This window comes from Triturus cristatus, chromosome 3_1, assembly GCF_964204655.1.
Source record: "Triturus cristatus chromosome 3_1, aTriCri1.1, whole genome shotgun sequence".
NCBI classification, from domain to species: Eukaryota; Metazoa; Chordata; class Amphibia; order Caudata; family Salamandridae; genus Triturus; species Triturus cristatus.
Genome location: NC_140583.1, coordinates 1,178,386,196 through 1,178,404,814, shown reverse-complemented (window position 1 = coordinate 1,178,404,814; position 18,619 = coordinate 1,178,386,196). Strand labels below are relative to the sequence as shown.

Below are 18,619 nucleotides of genomic sequence, written 5' to 3'. Positions count from 1 at the left end.
ATCAAGAGGTCCAAATGAGGAGGAAGAAGTTTCTCATTTTTAGCTTGCAGGCTGTAGAATACCTTACCCATTGCTCTGAGGTAGCAATCTAATATTGTTATGTTCAGAAAAATGTTAACGACCTGGCTTTTCTCTATCCATTACAAGTAGATCTTTTTTGCTTTTAGTCCAGCAGGAATGCTTGGCGCTAATACGCCTCTGGCAAATGCATGCTTTATAAAATAAAAATGTAAATGAAATTCAGGTAGATTGGTCTGATCACCTGCAGATTCCCTTCACAATGCTATCAAACAAAACTACAAAGGCCACATCTTTAAAGGGCCAAGACCAGAGCGAAAAAAATATTTGAGGCAATAAAGCAAGCCAACAACCCCCTCTCTAACTGCCCATTTAAGGCATGTGAGATCCTTTGTGATAACTTTGTGAGTTCTTTGCCAAAAAAAGACATTAACATCTTCCTTCCAGTCAATCTCAACAACACAGCTGAGGAGAAACTGCTTTGCAAGGTATTGCTGGCCATGGTCTTCTTTCTCACCAATCTTGGAATCAGATCTGCTACTAAATCAATCCAAGGTGAAACCCTCTAATAATTTTTGCGACACCATTCCTGTCTCGCTCAGCAAAACCCTAGCTAAACCACTAATCCCCATTTAGACAACACTGCTCAACTCATCCCTGGATCAGGGTTCATTCCTAGACAATCTAAATCAGAGTAAAATGTCTCCTTTCCTAAAAAAACAATATCCGGACCCTGGTGACTATAACAACTTCTACCCAGTATCCACCCTGCCTCTCCTTGGCATAAGTTGCGTAGCCTCCCAGCTGTCATCCCACATCCAGGACAACAACCACCATAAATGCCTTCAATCCAAATCCTGTCAAGCCCACAGCACTTGGACTGCAATTTTCCAGAATGTGGACTATGCCCTCTACATCCTAGACATTGGTTACTCATATCTACTTCTGCTCCTAAATCTCTCCGCTGCGTTTAACACAGTCAACCACCAGGCTTTGTTAGACACACCGGAAACGGAGCGAAGGGTAGGATGAACGCCAGTGCCTCCCGATCTCTGGAGCAACGACATGCTCCGCCTCCCCCGTCCACCCTAGGCTTCAGTACTAGGGGTCTACCATAAACCCAAGTGCAAGCCTACTAGGGTACCCCCTACCGTGTCTGGTAACTAGTCAAAAAAATGTTGAACCAGACGGTAGTGCACCATTCACACTTTAGTTTCTTCCGGTCCTGATGAAGTGCCACTTGACCCGTTAGGGGCTAATGGAGCACGAAACATGTTGACCCACTTCACCTTGGCAGCCCTTTAGGAACATTAAATCCGCTTAAGGGCACCCACACCATTTTTAATCAGGCTCGAGCTACCTAAACAAATAAACCAGATCAGAGTAGGACTGCTCCAGACCTATTTTATCTCACTTACCCGTGCACTACCCAGCCCTCACGCACCAAACAGCTTCTTCAAAAGATCTCCGACAAAGAGACACGTTTACGGGAGCCCGTCGGGCATTGCAGCGCAGGCCTGACGAGGAGCAAGGCCCAATGATGACACATGACATCCTCCGGGGTGTGTGAGGGCATCACGAAGAAAGAGCTCCCTTTCCCCAACCGTCCAGGTAGGAACTGCACAACCCTCTGATAGTCAATCTTAAGTAGTTCACCTCATACCTAACAAATCATTCCAAAACAGTATAAATTGCAAACGCCATCCCAGATCCAGTCAGCCTGCTACAAGGGGATCCCCCCCCCTCCCACCAAGGCTCGATTCTCTCTCCAACCCTTTTCAATCTCTACGTCCTCTGCACGGTCCTCAGGAACTCAATAGTCTTCTTTCACTTATATGCTAACAACACCCAACTCTACCTGAAGATCTCATGCCCTGAAGTATACACCCACCTATCCAACTCCCTGAAAAGAATTGAAGCTTGGATGACAAACAATCACCTCAAACTAAACCCAGCAAAAACAGAATTTCTTTTCATCTCTTCAAAGAAAGCTCTCTTTGATCCAAGACTGAAAGAAATTCTTACCAGACATCAATAGCTGCTCCTCTATCATTCAGAATGCAAAATCTCTTAGACTAACCCTCGACAGATATTGTAACTTCCATATCTCCTCCATGGCTAAGAGTGCCTGGTTCCACCTAAGACTGCTTTGGGAAATTGAGAACCTCATACCTGCACAAGTCCTTCAATCTGTTGTTCAAGCGCTCGTGCTCTCCAGACTCTACAATGGAACTGCACTCCTCTCTAGCTTTCCCAATGTCCACCTAGCTGCACTCAGAGCAGTCCTGCATGTGGCAGCCTGCTTTATTAAAGGACACAAGAAATTCAGCCACATTTCCCCTATTCTACATTCCATTCAGTGGCTTTCCAAAGAGGCGAGAGCTCAAATTATAACTGCCCGCACCACTCAAGTTTCTTCACTCCTCTTTACCCTTGCACATCTCTGAGAAACTGGAAATCTCAGGCGGCGGCCAAGATTCAAGAAATGAGCAATTGCTCCTCCTTGAACCCCTCCCACCTTAAAGCATGAAAGATACATTAATCAATTCTTCTCTGGAAACAATACAAGGATCTGCAACACCCTCTCGCCAAGCCTCCGCTAGACCACGTCACTTCACCTTTAAACAAAAATTCAGAGCTTTTCTCTTTAAACAACACCTTTGCCTAAGCCATTCCTGCCTCCACACACTCCCTCTAATCGCATACCAACCTAAACTTGCACAAACTGATGATCCTCATGGAGTACTGTACCACTGACTTTTCAATGGTATGTTTTGTTAGTAATATGTGTGAAGCACTGTACCTCCTGGTAGAGGCTAACCCGCCGTTCACTCCAACTTTATGGGACATGAATAATTTTCTATTTGTTATTGATATGTTCTGGGTTTATTGTAAAGCCCTCTCATGCCTTCAGGCCATGCTGGCGCTATAGAAAATCAATAAAATAAAGAAATAAAAATAAAACTGGGGCGAGAATGTGAAGTTTCCCGCTGCCTGCTGAGCCACGGTGTAAAGCAGCCAACTAGGCGTTGAAGGGTTTAACCCCAGACTGCACTCTCTACCATTGACATTTTTCCTAATACAGGTGGGTGTTGGTGTCAACATCTATAATGTACTCCCATATATTATGTATAGTATTATGCATTGAGCCACTGTCATACAGTCCCCCAAATGCAAAAGCAAATCTGAAGATACACACCTCTGGCACAGACGTTTGTTGTGATCAAAACTTTTTCATTGCCTTTTCGGAATCTCTGTATAACAGTGGCCCTTTGTTCAACCTCCAGCTCGCCACTCAGCAAAGCCACTTGGTGTCCATCCTCAGCCATTGTCTGTGAAAGCCATCTTGCAATTTTTCGAGTCTAAACAAGAATAATGATAGCATGTTGGTGGCTCCAATAGTTCAAGTTATTTCTCTCTCACCTTCCTGTTATATAAAGGGCTCATCCCACCCAGTAGAAAGACTAGAAACTGCTTCTTAAAGCGTACAGTAATCAAAGCTGTAAGGAGACAGGCTAAGCATATGCGCAACAAATGTGGGTGTTTTGCGACATTTATTCACATACACAGCAGCACACCATCACAGTTCCCATTTTCAGAAGTCAACATATTGTTTTCACCTACTTTAATGATGAGACTGGTGGAAGACTAAGAGATAGTAGCAAAGTGAACAGGACAAGAAAATTCCATAGAGAAATTAGTGATGAGGAAAACCACAATTGACAGGCTAGCACTCAATGTGGTTGTACTGAGGACCTACAGACCAAAACTATTAGTGACCAAGTAGAAAGAGCTCTCAGCTTCTGGACAATCATATTTATAACAAAGATTGACAACGTCAAAAGATCTAGCTTAAATGTGCTTGAGCATGTGTGAAATGGCTACCCTCCTGTTTCCCTATCTATATGGATTATATGGGTTACAATGCTCATGGACATGCTCAAAATGGGCAGAAAACCCTGTTATCTCCATCAAATAGCACTGGCCAGAGTTGACAGAAAGATACTGTGAAAATGTGGATTATTATATGGTGGTGTTGTGCGACTTCGCTATATAATAATGTCACAATTCCATATCAGGTCCAGTCAGGTTCATTTGTAAAACCATAGTTCTGTCCTGGGTAGAGGTGGCACACAGCAGTCAGGCTTTATTAGAAAAACAAGTATAAACCACTATGATGTGCTCAAACATTAACAGTAGAAGAACACACATAACAATAAAAACCCTACACCAATCAATAATAGTTAATATGTTTATCTCTCAATAGACACCCGAATTAAAAAAATCTAGCAAATAGATCAGGAGATATGATTTTTAAAAGAATCAATAAACCACTAAATTTTGAATCAGTGCAATAAATCATTGAAATTGCAGTGATAGTGGTTTAGGGTTAGCCACAACAAGCAATTTGAAAACAGCTATATGGACACTCTTGGGGATGCCAACTCCGACAAGGAGCCAGTCACAGGGACCAAACAGGCCGAGGGGATAGTTAGCTGTCCCTTTTAGCAGTCTCCAGTCCAGTTACAAATCCTTAGGCAGAACAGCTATTAAAGTCAATGGAGTGACCCTGATGCTGAAAGATGCGTGGCGGGTGTGGTGGGTCTTCCTGTGGCCAACCTGGGTCCTCGAACTTGGGGGCTGGGGGTATTGTCTTTGGCCTCAGAGGTTGATGTCCGACCAGATGCAGGCAAGTACAGCACAGGTCCAGTTGCCAAGGTCAACTGGTCTCTGGCCTCAGCATACCCAGGGGTTACAATTAGTTGGCAATAACTTTCTTGCAGGGTGACCAAACTGCACTCTGACAGTCTTCAAAGATCCAGCAAACTCGGAGGGACCTCGTGAGGGTCAGCACTCAGTCTCCCATACTACACCACAGCATCCAGCAGTAGTCAGCCTTCCTGGTGCTGGGATCTCAAGGGTGCAGGCTTGTCAACTTTTATGGCCCTGTGGCTGTAACAGGGAGTCAGCCAAATGACTCTTGGATTCAATCCTTTGGTCTGGTACTCCTGGGCAACTTTTCAATGAGTACAGCACCGGAGGCACCGTCCTCTCTTTTCCAGTTCTCAGAAGCAGCAGGTTTAGACCAGTCTTTGGTGCAGTATCTCTTTCCAGGGTCCAGGAAACAGTGCGGCAATCCTTTTCAGTCTCCTCTACAAGACAGAAGTGATGTGAGATCTGGGTGTCACTTTTATGCCTGTGACAAACCTAGCGGCTGGTGGCATCTAGCTAACAAAAGAGCTACTAGGTTCCTTGCAGCCTGATGGTTATTTCTCGTGAAGTATGGCATCTAGATATCCCAGCATGCAGTATCATGCCAATTTCGACCATGTGGAGACCCTTCTATCAATGTCTGGAGCTCCCTAGTCCAACCCATAGGTGTGGCTACCTGGCTGCTAAACTCATTGAGCAAAACCGCTTTGACAAGGATTTTTCCTCTCTGCCTGAGTTGCAAGCCTGTCTGCTTTAACAAAAGAGGAGCACTCTCAGTGTGACTACCATTTGCCCATCAAAGACGGCTTCTCCTTTAAACTCGCCATTTGAGCTCACACCCACTCTGATCATGTTGCTAGGAGGAGGGCACACCTTTACCCTTGGTAGGTCTTCTGTTGTTCTTCCTGAGAGTCGTAGTCATCTCTCCCAAGGATGGCCGCAGTCAGTCTCTAGAACAGCAGCTGTATGCAGCAGAAACTGGCCACTGGAAAACTTTGGGTATCAAAGTGGCAATTTTCCAAAGTTGCCATAAGTAGAATAGCCACATTAAATTCAGCCTCAGCAACAAGTCCGTCTTAATGTAATGACTTGTTTGATACCTTGAGGTATCATATTTAGTGGTCCCATTTGGAAGTTAGCACTGCTGATTTGTCAGAGTGTAACTCCATACTCGCTAATAGGGGTCCTAGTCTTACTACGGTGAAAACGACAATGCAGTGTTTTTAATATCAGGAATGCAAAGTAATCAAAACACATGATTTTTAGATAGACCTACCATCAAAGTGACACAAATATTAAAAAGTAAGGTCTAGGCTTTGATAAAAGGTTGAGGTGGCAAAGTTGAGATGGCAGATTAAAAAACGAGTCTGTAATGGCAGGCATGGGAGTCATGCTTTGCTTTGTCACAATCTTGGTAGGACAATCAGTGCTTCAGTCCACGAGGGACACTTAAGTTACAGGCCCTGGTTACACAGGGTACCACATACTAGTATTAGACCTGTCAGCCTTAGGATGGTCTTCCCCTAAACTTTAAAGCTTCGCCCCTCCTATTTTTGCTGAATTTGTTTTTGTTAGCCTTAGGACTCTGTGCACTTTATAGCTGCAAGCCAGTGCTAAAGTGCTTGTGTTTTACATGCTCAAATTAGCTTCCAACTGACTGGCATATTTAATTTACCTATAAGTCCCTAGGAAAGTGGCATACCATATACCCAGGCTGGTAAATTAAATGCTACTAGTGGGCGAATAGCAATTATTGTACCACCCACTTAAGAAGCCCTTTAAAAAATGTTTCAGGGTTGCCATTTCAGCCTATCAGTTTTAAACTACCAATTAGACTTGGCAAAATGACCTCTTTGCCAAGCCTAAAACTCCAGTTGTATTTTTCTCCTGCACAGAGCTTACACTTTCCTTGCAAAATCTCTTATGAAGAAAAAGAAAAATCTAAAAATGGGCTTAAAGGCCGCCCATTACCCACCTAGCTTACAGTTGGTCGGTTCCCATGCCACTCTTGTATCCTGGCTTCCTATTTCTTGGGTGCCTCCTCCTTGCCTCCCGCTTCCTCCGTGGCGTGAGTCACTGTCCCTGCCATGGAGCATGGACCAAGTACTGCTTCCTGTGGCCAGTGTCCTTCCACTGGCCTCAGGTTCCTTCAGGTACTCATTTGTTTACTTTTCTGCAGCATGCCCCCTCCTTCCCTTTTACATGCACTATAGAAGAGTGGATGTGTCTGCTGTTCGACTCCCTCTCTCCCCTACATTGCTCGTCAGCCCCCTCCTACCACTGTCCTTTGTTGATGCAGCCTACCTACCTGATTTTGTTTGCCCCCATTCCCCAGAATCCTCCTCCGTCCATCAGTTATCGGGTACTATCTCTCAGCATGTCTTCTAAGGCTGCAGCTGGCAGGGAGCTACTTGACCAAGTACACTTCAGTATTGACACCAGAAGCGCAGCAGCAGACAGGGAATGGACGCACAACTGTGTCCAAACGTGGCATATAGCGGCCCATAACATTCTGTGATGCCCCACCCCGCACCCACACTCACACACACCCCAATTCTCACCCACCCCACCAGGCTTGTGCTTCCTCTCACTGCATAGCCTCGCCCTCCCAAAAAAAACTGTACGAGTCCCGAATGCTATGGTGGACATGTTACTCTCAGCACCCGCTTGCCAGGTCTGCAGGAAGCCCTGCCAGGGTGGATGTGTTCTCGCAGTGCATGCCTCGTGGGGGTGCTTAGTCGGTCTGATGCACACCTGGCATGCACGTCGCGGACGCTCAAGTTGTGACAAGGTTGTGAGCAGGAGTGCTGTGAGGCAGGTCCTCTTCCATCGCTCACTCTCTCTCCTTCCTACATAGTGCTCTTCCAAGCCGAGGGAGCCAGCTCTACACCCTGGCTTCGGAAAACAAGGTAGTATCGCGCCACCAGAACCTATAGATCTTGGCAGATAGAATCAAGCATAGCACATGAACTGATGTGCAGATGAAGGCACAGGGACAGTTGTGGCTGGGGTGAAGCCTCAGTAGATCAGAAGCAGCCCTGGGCACACTCCTGACCTTACAGCTCTCTCTCTAGATACTTCTGAGAAGCATTGCAGACAGACATGAGAATGTCTCTAGCGTGCCGGCAGAGCCAGTGGAGTATCAAGCCCGCTACCATAGCACTGCGCTGTCCATTCATGTATAGGACGACACTGAGTGCATAGTGGTGCTTCTGGGTAATATACCGCATGCAGCACTGAGCACAGTGGTAGTAGAAGAACTAAGTGTACTGAACAACAGCTCCATTTATTTGTCTGCCGGAATGTTGCAGATCTGTGAAGCAATCATAAAGTGTGTGTCTCAAAGGGTTTGCAGGTTGTTTAGGTGCTCATGTACATGTCTGGACATGTGTGAGCAAAGATGTACGTTTGTAAATGTCCTATTATATGTTTTGTGTATGCCTTTGTGCACATCTGTTTGAAATTACTGTATATCCTGATTACCATACTTGTATATGTGATTAAACAAAGGGAAGAATATTTTATGCGTGTACATCCTTGTCTCTGTAAATATGCATCTGTGTGGTTGTGTGGTTTAGTTTTGTCATGTTGCAGTGTGTCCCCATGTGCTTTGTATTAAATGTAAATCAGAGTTGTATGTCTGTGAGACATGCTTCTGTAGAACGTACATCTGTGAGTGCACTGTATGTGTGATTGAAAGTTTGTACGTACTTGTAGGTTAATCTAACACCTTTAAAAGCTCAGCATGAGGTGCCTGAATTTAGAAAATGCTGAAAACGACTCGGATTGTTTTTGTCAGTCTAGTTAGTTATGTAGCATTTGGATGCTACTTTTGAGTCTAAGGCGCCACATCTGCTTACAATTCTATGGCAGGACACGGAGGAGAGGATTAGGCTTTTCTTCCTTCGCTTTATTACAATAATCAAGCTCCAGCAGCCATTTCATAAGGCCAACTATGAACAAAAAAACTCAATTTCCCATGAACCATAGGGAAGAGAAACTATAACCAGTCCACCAATCAGGAATCAGTCTGCCATATAATGTCCTGTGAAGCCTCTCTAGCCTCCTCTTTCTTCGCTGCTCCAGCAGCACGTCAGATAAGTGTTTGATTGTTTAGTTGGATTTATTGATTTTGCTGTCTAATTGGGCACCGCAAGAGCTTTCAGGTTCTCTCGCGGTCACCGAGTAACCTTGCAATTGCTTTAATTGCTGTTTTTGTTTGTTTAGGGACGCCGCGGGGCTTTCAGTACTCCTACGCGGCTCCCTTTGTTTATTCTGTGACTCAAGCTGTGGGATCTCCCAACACTCCTACGCGGCTCAGTGTGGCTCGCGGCACGGTTTTCCGACCAGCAGGGGGCCCGCGCCTCAACCCCCAGGGCGAGCGCTTCAGCTGCGGTTTTGACTTGGGGGGGGTCTAAATTTAGCCTTGAGGCATTGTGCTTTCAGTTTTGCGAGTCGGGTGCCCTAATTAGCAGGGCTCCGCTCGCGTGAGGAGTTCAGGGTCCTGAGTGCGAGCCAGCGCCTTAAGGGACAACACCCAACGGGGTAAGACCTATTCAGTTTCCTTGGGACACCCCAGGCGCTATAAACCCCTCAATCCATTGCGGGGGAAGTCCCACAGTGTTTGATACTATTATTTACTGGTTCTTACCTGTAATTGTTCCCTCTGTGTTGGTGGGCTTTCAGTCCCACAGTGTTTTGAGACTACGATTTACTAGTACTTACCGTTACATTCCCTCTTTGTTGGTGGCCTTTATTTGTCCCCTGGTGATTATGGAGTCCATGTACTATGATGAGTCTGGGGATTTTTTGGAGGAGGAACAGATTACTTACCTCCCAATAGACAACCAGTTCTTTGAGGTAATGGATGCTTCCATCTTCAAGGCTGTGTCGCAGGTGGTAGCCCCCCTTAAGAAGAAATTAGCGGCACTCCAGGCGCAGTGCCAGCAACCCCTCAAGCCGAGGGAATATGTCAGTGGGCTACCGGCCCAGCTACCTCCAGGGCAGGTCTTCGCTCCGCAGGCTACCCCACCCCAGAGCATGGACAAGCGCAAGCGCATGGACGACCCCGGAGTCGATCTGGATGCTTTTGCACCTATCAAAAAGGCCTTTTGGGATGCCCAACCAATCCCAGATCCCCAGACACTGGGCCCTTCGGGCCCGCTCCTCGGTCTCCACCGTTATTGGACCAAGAGGAGAGGGATGATTCCCCCAACACTTCTGACAGGGATGGTGATGGGTCTAGACTGGGGCGCCCGGTACCTGCGCCTCAGGGGGAGTCGGATGCTTCCGGAGGATCGGATCTCACGGCATTTGTTAAACCCAGGTGACCTTTTGCATCCTAGATCTGCCTACTGGTGCCCGGCCCCCAAGGTGGCAGCCTACATGGCCAGTCGCCTCAGAAAACCCCTAGACAAAGAGGTTAGAGGGTGTCTAAAGGCTGAGTGCCCCCAGCCTTCTTTGGAAGGGAAAGTGGCCATCACTCTGGAAATCGACCCCAAGATGGTCACTTTCTTAGCCAAATTTGTCCATGACCCCAAAAAGGGCATTGACCGTTCCTGGCGTCCTTGAAATTCTGAACAGATTGAATGTTTGACGAGAGCGGAGCACATGAGCTTGCAGAAACTTTCGTAAGTGTCATCTAGTCAGACTTAACCCGCCCCTTTTTCTTTAGAGATATGAACATTTTATTCTACAAAATAAGTAATGTTTTACATTACTTACTGAACCCATATATCTTTTTTCTCTCCTGTCACATAGATATATACTTTTTTGGAGATTCTTGTATGGATATCCATTACCTTTGGATTTGAGACAGTAGAGAATCAGCATTTCTCGCAAGCAGGATTTCTGTGAGTAGGGGAAGTTTAGTGGACATGCCTCGTATGGATTTAGATTCAAAATTATTCAAAACCTATTGTCTTTAGATTTAAACACTTTACGTAAATTACGATCTGCTTGAGGTTTACATATAGTAATGCTCTATTACTTTGACTTTCCTTGGGGTTGCTCGAGACATGGTCGTATACATCAATAAAATTATTTTTTTTTCTCTTAGTTTTACTTCCAGTCTTCGCTAATCGTTCAACCTTGTATGAAACTAATCACTGGACTCTATAACTCTCCAGGACTTTGGAGAATTTAGGTGAACCAGCACACCATAGCCCTTTCTACCATCCGAATACCGCTGAATAAGGTGAACTTATAACTGTCTGACAAAATGGTTGTATAAATCAAGAACGGGCTTAGGCCTTAGAATTAGTAATACTTGATAAAATTGATTAGCTCTGGTGTTGCTAAGATTCGTTCGTATTCTTTCTATCTCCAGCTTTGATATACTTCCCTAACAATTTATGGGAAATTGGATTTCCGGATTCCCTAAAAGAATTCTTAGGACTTCGGAGGACCCAGGGGACCAGGCCTACTTTAGCCATCCCTATCATCTTCTGAGCACCGGAATTAAAGGTGAACTTACTAACTCTTGATTATATAGATTTTATATTTTTAAGCATAATTCTATGACCCGTTATATATTGGAACAGTAGGGGTACTACGTAGAATTATTTTAGTGCTCGCAAAATGCTCTTCTTTTTTTTCAAGCAATAAGATCTGTTTCTTTCTAGTTTTGGAAACAGACTCTGGCTCATGGGTCTCCTTACACATATATGATTATATAAGGATTTCCTCACTGGTCAACATCCTTTGTTTAGTTTTCTATATATATGGACACTTGTTTCGTTGGGTGTACTTTGGAACTTTTCTGTTCTATAGTTCCTATTCTGCTTCAGATTGTTCACGCTTCATCTGTCACCTCAACCTTTTTGTGTTTCTCACTTATTCATTTCCGTTGTTGTAGGGTCAACTTCAAACCTAGAAATCTTTTCTAATAGTTTCCTTTCATTGACTATTTTTAAGGAGAATAAATTTTAGAAATAGACAATCAAAGCCTCTTTTGCATTTACGTTAGAACACTTCAATGTTTTATCCATGATTACTTTACAGCCTTGAGGAAGTCATGGTGGTGACGAAACGCGCGTTGGCTGTTTCTGATACGACGTTCTACGTGTCAAGATCTGTGTCTACAAGAATTGCACAAAATGAAATGTGTACATCAACATTTTCTGACATGGGATGTAACATGTTAGATAAATCGCTTTGTGTCTAACAATTATTAAATCTGTGTTTACAGCATATACTTGTACGTTTCGTAACATTTTCTATATCAAGTGGTTATCTCTCTACATTACTTGGTGCTTGCAGTTCATGAGATTAATTTCAACAAATGTGTTTGGCTTTACTTGATTAGAGTGCCGGGGTTTCTTTGTGTGTTTGTGCTACGGGCCATGTATGACCTGTTTGACTGATATCCGTGGTAGTGGGATATCTGACCTCGAGTTGGCACCTATAAAATATTTGTTCCATAACTAAGTGTATGTACTGTATCGAAATGCCTGATGATCTGACTTAATTGTTTATGTGATTGTGCGACTCAATATCCACAACTACCTTGTGTGTTGGTCAGGTTCCTGGCATTCATGTCGGGATAAACTCCTGGATGTCGCCGGTCCTCTGGCCAAAATCATGGATATCGCGGAGGACGCCAAGGCCTCAGGTTCCCTGATTTCCCCAGACGTTTTATCTAATTGGGCCCAAAGAGCCATCATCTTCCTGGGGAACGCCAACTGCGTCATCTACTGAGAGGTGCAGGTCATTACTCATTAAAATTGATTCGAAGTTTGGGGAGCTGTCCACTTCGGAAGCGGGAACAATTGCACAGGGAAACCTCTTTGGGGATCCTTTTAGAAAGGAGCTTGGGAAGTTCGTTAACACGTTCAATTCCCTCGACAAAGCACAATCCTCAATTAAGCGGATCTTTACCCCCCGTGTTTTTGCCGCAGCAGGTCGAGGAAGGGGGCACTCGTCCGGCCGTCCTTTCCAGACAGCCTCCAAAGGTGGAGATTCCAGATGTGGCCAGTGGCAGAACCCCTGGAAGTTTGGTAACTTCTACCAAACCAAATCTTACCCCCATCGCCCAAGAGGCAGAGCCGGCCACAGAGGCAGCTTTAACAATTCCCAAGGTAAGAGTTCAGAACTTGAAGGGGATTTTGATTGGGGGGCGTTTGGCCCGTTTTCAAGCGAATTGGGCAAAGCTTTTCTCAGATGCGTGGGTGCTCAAGATGGTGGGAAGTTTCCATATCGAATTCTACGGCACCCAGTCTCAGACCCGCCCTCCTGCTCCCTTATTTCCCCCCCCCCCCCGACCAAAAGGTCTTGGTGAGTCAGGAAGTGGACAGACTTTTGCGGAAAGGGGCAATAGTAAGGTCAGCGGAGATCCACCCCAGGGGGTTCATAAGCAGCCTGTTTGTAGTGGAAAAGAGGGATGGCGGACAACGTCTGGTTATCAATCTGAAGGATTTCAATTCTTGGCTTCTCTATCACTATTTCAAGATGGAGGGTATTCACCTCTTACGGGATCTTCTCCAAGGTTCCGATTGGATGGTCCACCGGACCTGAAAGATGCTTACCTAGCGGTTCCAATATTCCATCCGCACAGGCGGTTCTTTCAGTTTGTATGGGAGTCTCAGGTTTTCGAGTTTTCTGCCCTGCCATTTGGTCTTTCTTCCGCTCCTTGGGTGCTTCACCAAGCTAATGCGGCCAATGGTATAACACATGCAAACTCGAGGTATACGCCTCATCATTTACCCAAACGATATACTTCTCATGGGTCAGTGCCCGGTTCGACTGGCGTCGCACTTGCAAATGACTGTGGACCTTTTGGAATCTCTGGGGTTCGTAATAAACGAGGAGAAGTCCATTCTCACCCCATCACAGTCAATCGAGTTCCTAGGTTTCTTGGTAAAGTCAGTCGATGCATCCCTCAGCCTTCTCCCGCGCAAACTGGCAAAGATATGCCACGAGTTACGGAGAACCATCTCCAAATCCCACGTATCCCTCCATCATCTGGCGCGGATAGTGGGTCTTCTTTCATCCCCCATACAAGCGACTTTTCCCGGCCCCCTCCATTACAGGGCCCTCCAGCATTTGAAGATCGAACATCTCAGGAAGGGACTCTCGTACTCGCAGATAGTTCCGTTAACGCCCAAAGTGGTCGAGGAGATGAACTGGTGGCTGGCCCACATGGAGGCATGGAACGGCAGGGGGATTTTTGGCTCACAACCAGACTTGGTGATGGAGTCGAACGCCAGCAGCTCCGGATGGGGCGCGCGATGTGGAGAGTTCTCCACCTGCAGTAAACGGATCTCCACCGAACGGTCTCTGCACATAAATTGTGTGGAGCTGATGTCAGGGTCGTTCGCTATCCGATGCTGGACCAAGGAGAAGGTGAACTGCTCGGTTCTTCTCAAAATGGACAACGTGGCTGCAGTGCGCTCGGGGGGGGGGGGCGCAGTCAAAGACATTGTCAGATCTGGCCCGGACCCTGTGGGAGTATTGTTTAGCCAACCAGATATCCTGGTCAGCGGAGCATCTGCCAGGGAGCTCAAACCAAGCGGCAGATTGGCACTCTCGCCACTGGAGAGATTCCAGCCTTCGGAAACTGAATCCTCAGGTCTTCTGGCTGATCCAAGACAGGTGGAGCCCTTTCTCCATGGATCTTTTGCATCCCGGCTGGATTTCCAGCTCGACAGGAATTGCAGTTGGAGGCCGGATCCTCATGTGACAGCTATGGATGTCTTCCTCCAAGATTGGAGCAAGGAACGGTCCTACGCCTTTCCCCCGTTTGCAATGATCACGAGGCTCACTGCTCAGGTGTGCAGGCAGGGAGCAGAGGTAGTGGTGATCACACCAATTTGGAGATCGCAAGCTTGGTTTCCAGCAATGATGGAACTTTCTTGGGATTTTCCAATCCCTCTACCCCTATTTCCCGATCTCAGGGATCCCCAGAACAATCCTCACCGGATGGTCCTAGCGGGATCTCTCCGCCTCATGGCCTGGAGGGTTACAGGCGTCGTTGGAAAGTCCCAGGCCTTTCAACACTGGATTCCTTCTTACTTGTGAAGGCCTGGGCAGACAATACCAATAAGCGGTACGGCTCCGCCTGGTCCAGATGGCTGGGTTGGTGTCTCCAACTCCAAATTGATGCCTTGGGGGTGGACATTGTCCAGGTGGTGAATTTTCTGGCAGACCTGGCATCCAAGGGTTTCGCGTATCGGTCCATTAACATATACAGGTCAGCGATCGCGGCGGGCCATCTCCCGGTGGATGGACATCAAGTGAGGGATCACCCATTAGTCAGAAAACTGATGCGAGTTATCAGGCTCTCATTTCCTCCTGAACTCAGATACACCTCCCTTTGGGACGTTAATAAGGTTCTTCTCCTCTTCCAATATTGGCCCTCTAATAAATATCTTTCCAGAAAACAACTGTTGGCAAAGTTGGCGATGTTGCTGTGTTTGTTATTCTGTCAACGGGTTTTGGATGTCAGATCTCTGGACATAACAGTTAGAATCTTCACCCCGGAGGGGGTAACCTTTCACATTTCTCGTAGAGTGAAGACTGGTTCTAGATTGGTTTCCTACCCATCCTTGAGGCAGTCCCCTAAATTGTGTGTGGTTCGCACTATTAAGGCATATGAATGTATGGCTGACGAACTCCGTCCTTATGGAGAAAATCAATTGTTGATTGCCCTCACAAAACCCCACAAAGCGGTTTCGTCCCCTACGATTGCCAGAAGGGTCAGGTGGGTCATGCAAGAAGCTGGAATTGACACCTCCAGATTTGGAGCCTACTCAGTGAGAGGGGCTATCGCTTCTAAAGTCTGGGGCTCGCCTAGAGGAAATTCTCAAGGCAGCCGATTGGTCGAATGATTCCACCTTTAAGACCTTCTATTTTAAACCGGTTCGCTCTCTGGCAAGCGTGGTGGTGGATAAGCTATTAACTAGCTTAATCCTCGCCTCCGTGTCCTGCCATAGAATGAAAAATTTCCTAGCTACAGTAAAGGAAAGTTTCAAATTCTATTAAGGGCACGGAGGCGAGGATTAGCACCCCCTAAGAACTGTTTTGCCTCAAAAAGTTTCTTCCCTCCCATTGCAAAGATGTGGGTTTGGGGAGGTTCATGGATAACAATGATTGGTACTCAGATCGGTGTATTTATGCTAAAGTACTCTTTTCATACCAAATATGCCCCTGTTACTGTTTTTCAATGCTCTGATATGGATTGTTTTGTACTCAATGATACATTGTCCGGTTCAGTGGCAATAACATGTCAATTTTGTTCCCAGGGGCGGAATCCACTAAACAGGAGTGATCGTATTGGAGGACGGCAGCAGTCGCAGGAAGAAAGAGGAGACTAGAGAGGCTTCACAGGACATTATACGGCGGGCTGATTCCTGATTGGTGGACTGGTTATTTTTTTTCTTCCCTATGGTTCATGGGAAATGGATTTTTTTGTTCATAAATAGCCTTATGAAATGGCTGCTGAAGCGTGATTATTGTAATAAAGCGAAGGAAGAAAAGCCTAATCCTCGCCTCCATGTCCATAATAGAATTGGAAACTTTCCTTTACGATAGCTAGGAAATTTCTCATTCTGTATGTACCAGTGCAAAAGACCAGACGTGTGTATGGCTGTACACCATTTTGTGAGTGCATGCCTCTGGGTATGATTGCTGGCATTGTTGACGTCGACTGCAGTTTTAATGTGTGCACACACATACACACTTACTTATCATAATTGCTGAATATGGTGTAAAGTGAGCCAGATGCCACCAAGTTGCACCTTTCCCTCTCTGAGCAGACAGGTGCTTGTGTCATGAGATTATTTTAGGGCCGGCCATAAGTCTTTTTTCAGTTTCACGCTTTAGCTTGATATCTGTTTCTAATGGTGACTTTTTACATGCTTTGCATTTGCACGATAATGCACTGAGAAGTAGTCGCACATACACTTAATTCGTTAGTAAGTTTTATTATCCTATTATTTATACACTCTGTCCAAGGCTAGGCACAGAGAGAGCAATGCCCCTGCATTTACATTGTCCAGTTGGAGACAGCACTAGGCTTATAGACACACAAATGCATCAGCTTTTCACCTTTGGCACAGTGTGACTGGAACTGTGCTTTTAATATATAAACAGCCTGTGGGCCATATTCTGCAGTGTAGCACTTTGGCTTGTATTATCCTGAAGGAGACACACTAACTGAGATGCAGCCCTGAGGACTCTGACCTCTATCCTGTGAAGGATGGTAGCCTGCCCTACACCAGATCGGCTTCCTGCTACATCATACCTAGGTATCAGGGATTAAGCTATCCAAATGGATCTGACAGAGGGTACTCCTGCTATGCTCTTGATAGTGTAAGTAGTGTTAAGTAGGAGTATAATCACGCAATAAAGCTATCATTGTTGAACTGTTTCTCTTTTTCACCTATTGCATGTTGGTTACAATGCTTTGTTTTATCTTCCTAATAGTTGCAGTTTACACGCTATATACAAGATTACAATTGTTTCAATAAATGTTTGAAAATCCAAATTTTAGCTTTGTTGTGTTTACCATGGGCACGCAAAGTAAACAGTGACAGGGCAGATCGGTTTCCACAATTTCCTTGCGGAATAAGAGTGGTGGTGTATAAGGTTGCCAACACCATGTGGTAACCTGTAGAGGTTAGGTGTTTAGATGGGGGAACCATGAGCTAGATAAGAATTAGGCCAACATTTTCTGATGATATGTTAGACACGAGTCCCAATATTTTTAAATTTATGTTGTCCTGATACACAGTCCAACTTAATTTGTGGGAACTGTATACCATGGCACTCAACGTTCTAGGACAGGTTCTTATTAATGGGTCTCCTGAGAAGTTCTTGCATGTGCCCAAGGTCTCCTTTTCACCTTTTACAGAGATTGATTGATTGATTGATTGGAGTACTTATAGAGCGCAACTATCACCCTACGGGCATCTTGGCGCTTGCATTGGGAACCCGTCCTGGTTTTTCCCTGTAAGATAACCCGTACTGGGCATCCCCAAGGTGAAAGCCAGGCATCCCGCCGCGGGGGGCCGTTGTGGAGATTAAGCAGGCTTGTTGCCCAGAGCTGCATAGTGTGAACTCGTGCTTAGAGTGGGCACCGAAACGAGAATTATCGAGTCCGTGGACAATTGGGTTCTGGACCCTGCCGCGTCGGGAATCGAACCCAGGTCCCGGTCCTGATCTCTGCTTCAGGGTATGCCTCCTCTAACCAGTGAGCTACACTTCTCCACTTCTGTGGTGTTAAGGATTAATCCTCCTCAGCTTTTGAAAATGTTATTACTGATTGAGGTTAACTTTAATGAAGTAAAACAATGTTGCAGGTTGCGTGGAATTCCCTTTGAAGATACAAACAAGTGCATCTCTCTCCTTGACAATATAGTCTTCTGAATGAAGGTACAAGGTGCATCTCTCTCCTTGACAATATAGTCTTCTGGATGAAGGCACATGGTGACTTTCTAGAAATTGCCATGTCATTTAGGCTAGTCCTGCCAAGTATGCCCCCTTTTACATACATTGACCCATCCACACAACAATAATTCTGAACAGGGGACCTTTTACCTAGTAGTTTGGCCCTCTCTCTTCAACACCAGGCTCCCAGTATTTTATCATAATCCCTGTACCTGATGTACATTAACATGTCCTCAGGCATTGCATAATTATTCTGTATAAGGGTCACCACTTTTTTCATCCTTGGCCAACAGGCCCGCTGTGCATGATCGCATTGTTTTAGAAAAACATTCATGATTTTTTTTTTTTTTAAACATATCGATTCTAGAAGAAACCCTGGAGTGGCCACTCTAGTATATAAGACCCTTATTTCCCCCTGCAAAAGAGAGGAGAATTCCTTTCACGCTGACACGGGGTCCTGCACGCTGAATCTTCGACATGCAAGCAGTCTGACATCCCTTGC

The 18,619-nt window shown here is 45.7% G+C and overlaps 1 protein-coding gene across 4 annotated transcripts in view; it reads right to left on the bottom strand.

Annotated features, from left to right (window-relative positions):
* The window catches only part of DDX25 (DEAD-box helicase 25), a 3,162,033-nt gene that overhangs the window by 460,070 nt on the left and 2,683,344 nt on the right, over positions 1-18,619 (bottom strand). For all 4 annotated transcript variants that reach the window (XM_085646106.1, XM_085646107.1, XM_085646108.1 and 1 more), the window contains one exon: positions 3,218-3,380. In XM_085646106.1, the coding sequence (XP_085502232.1) occupies positions 3,218-3,380 (163 nt within the window). The remainder of the gene's footprint in view (positions 1-3,217; positions 3,381-18,619) is intronic.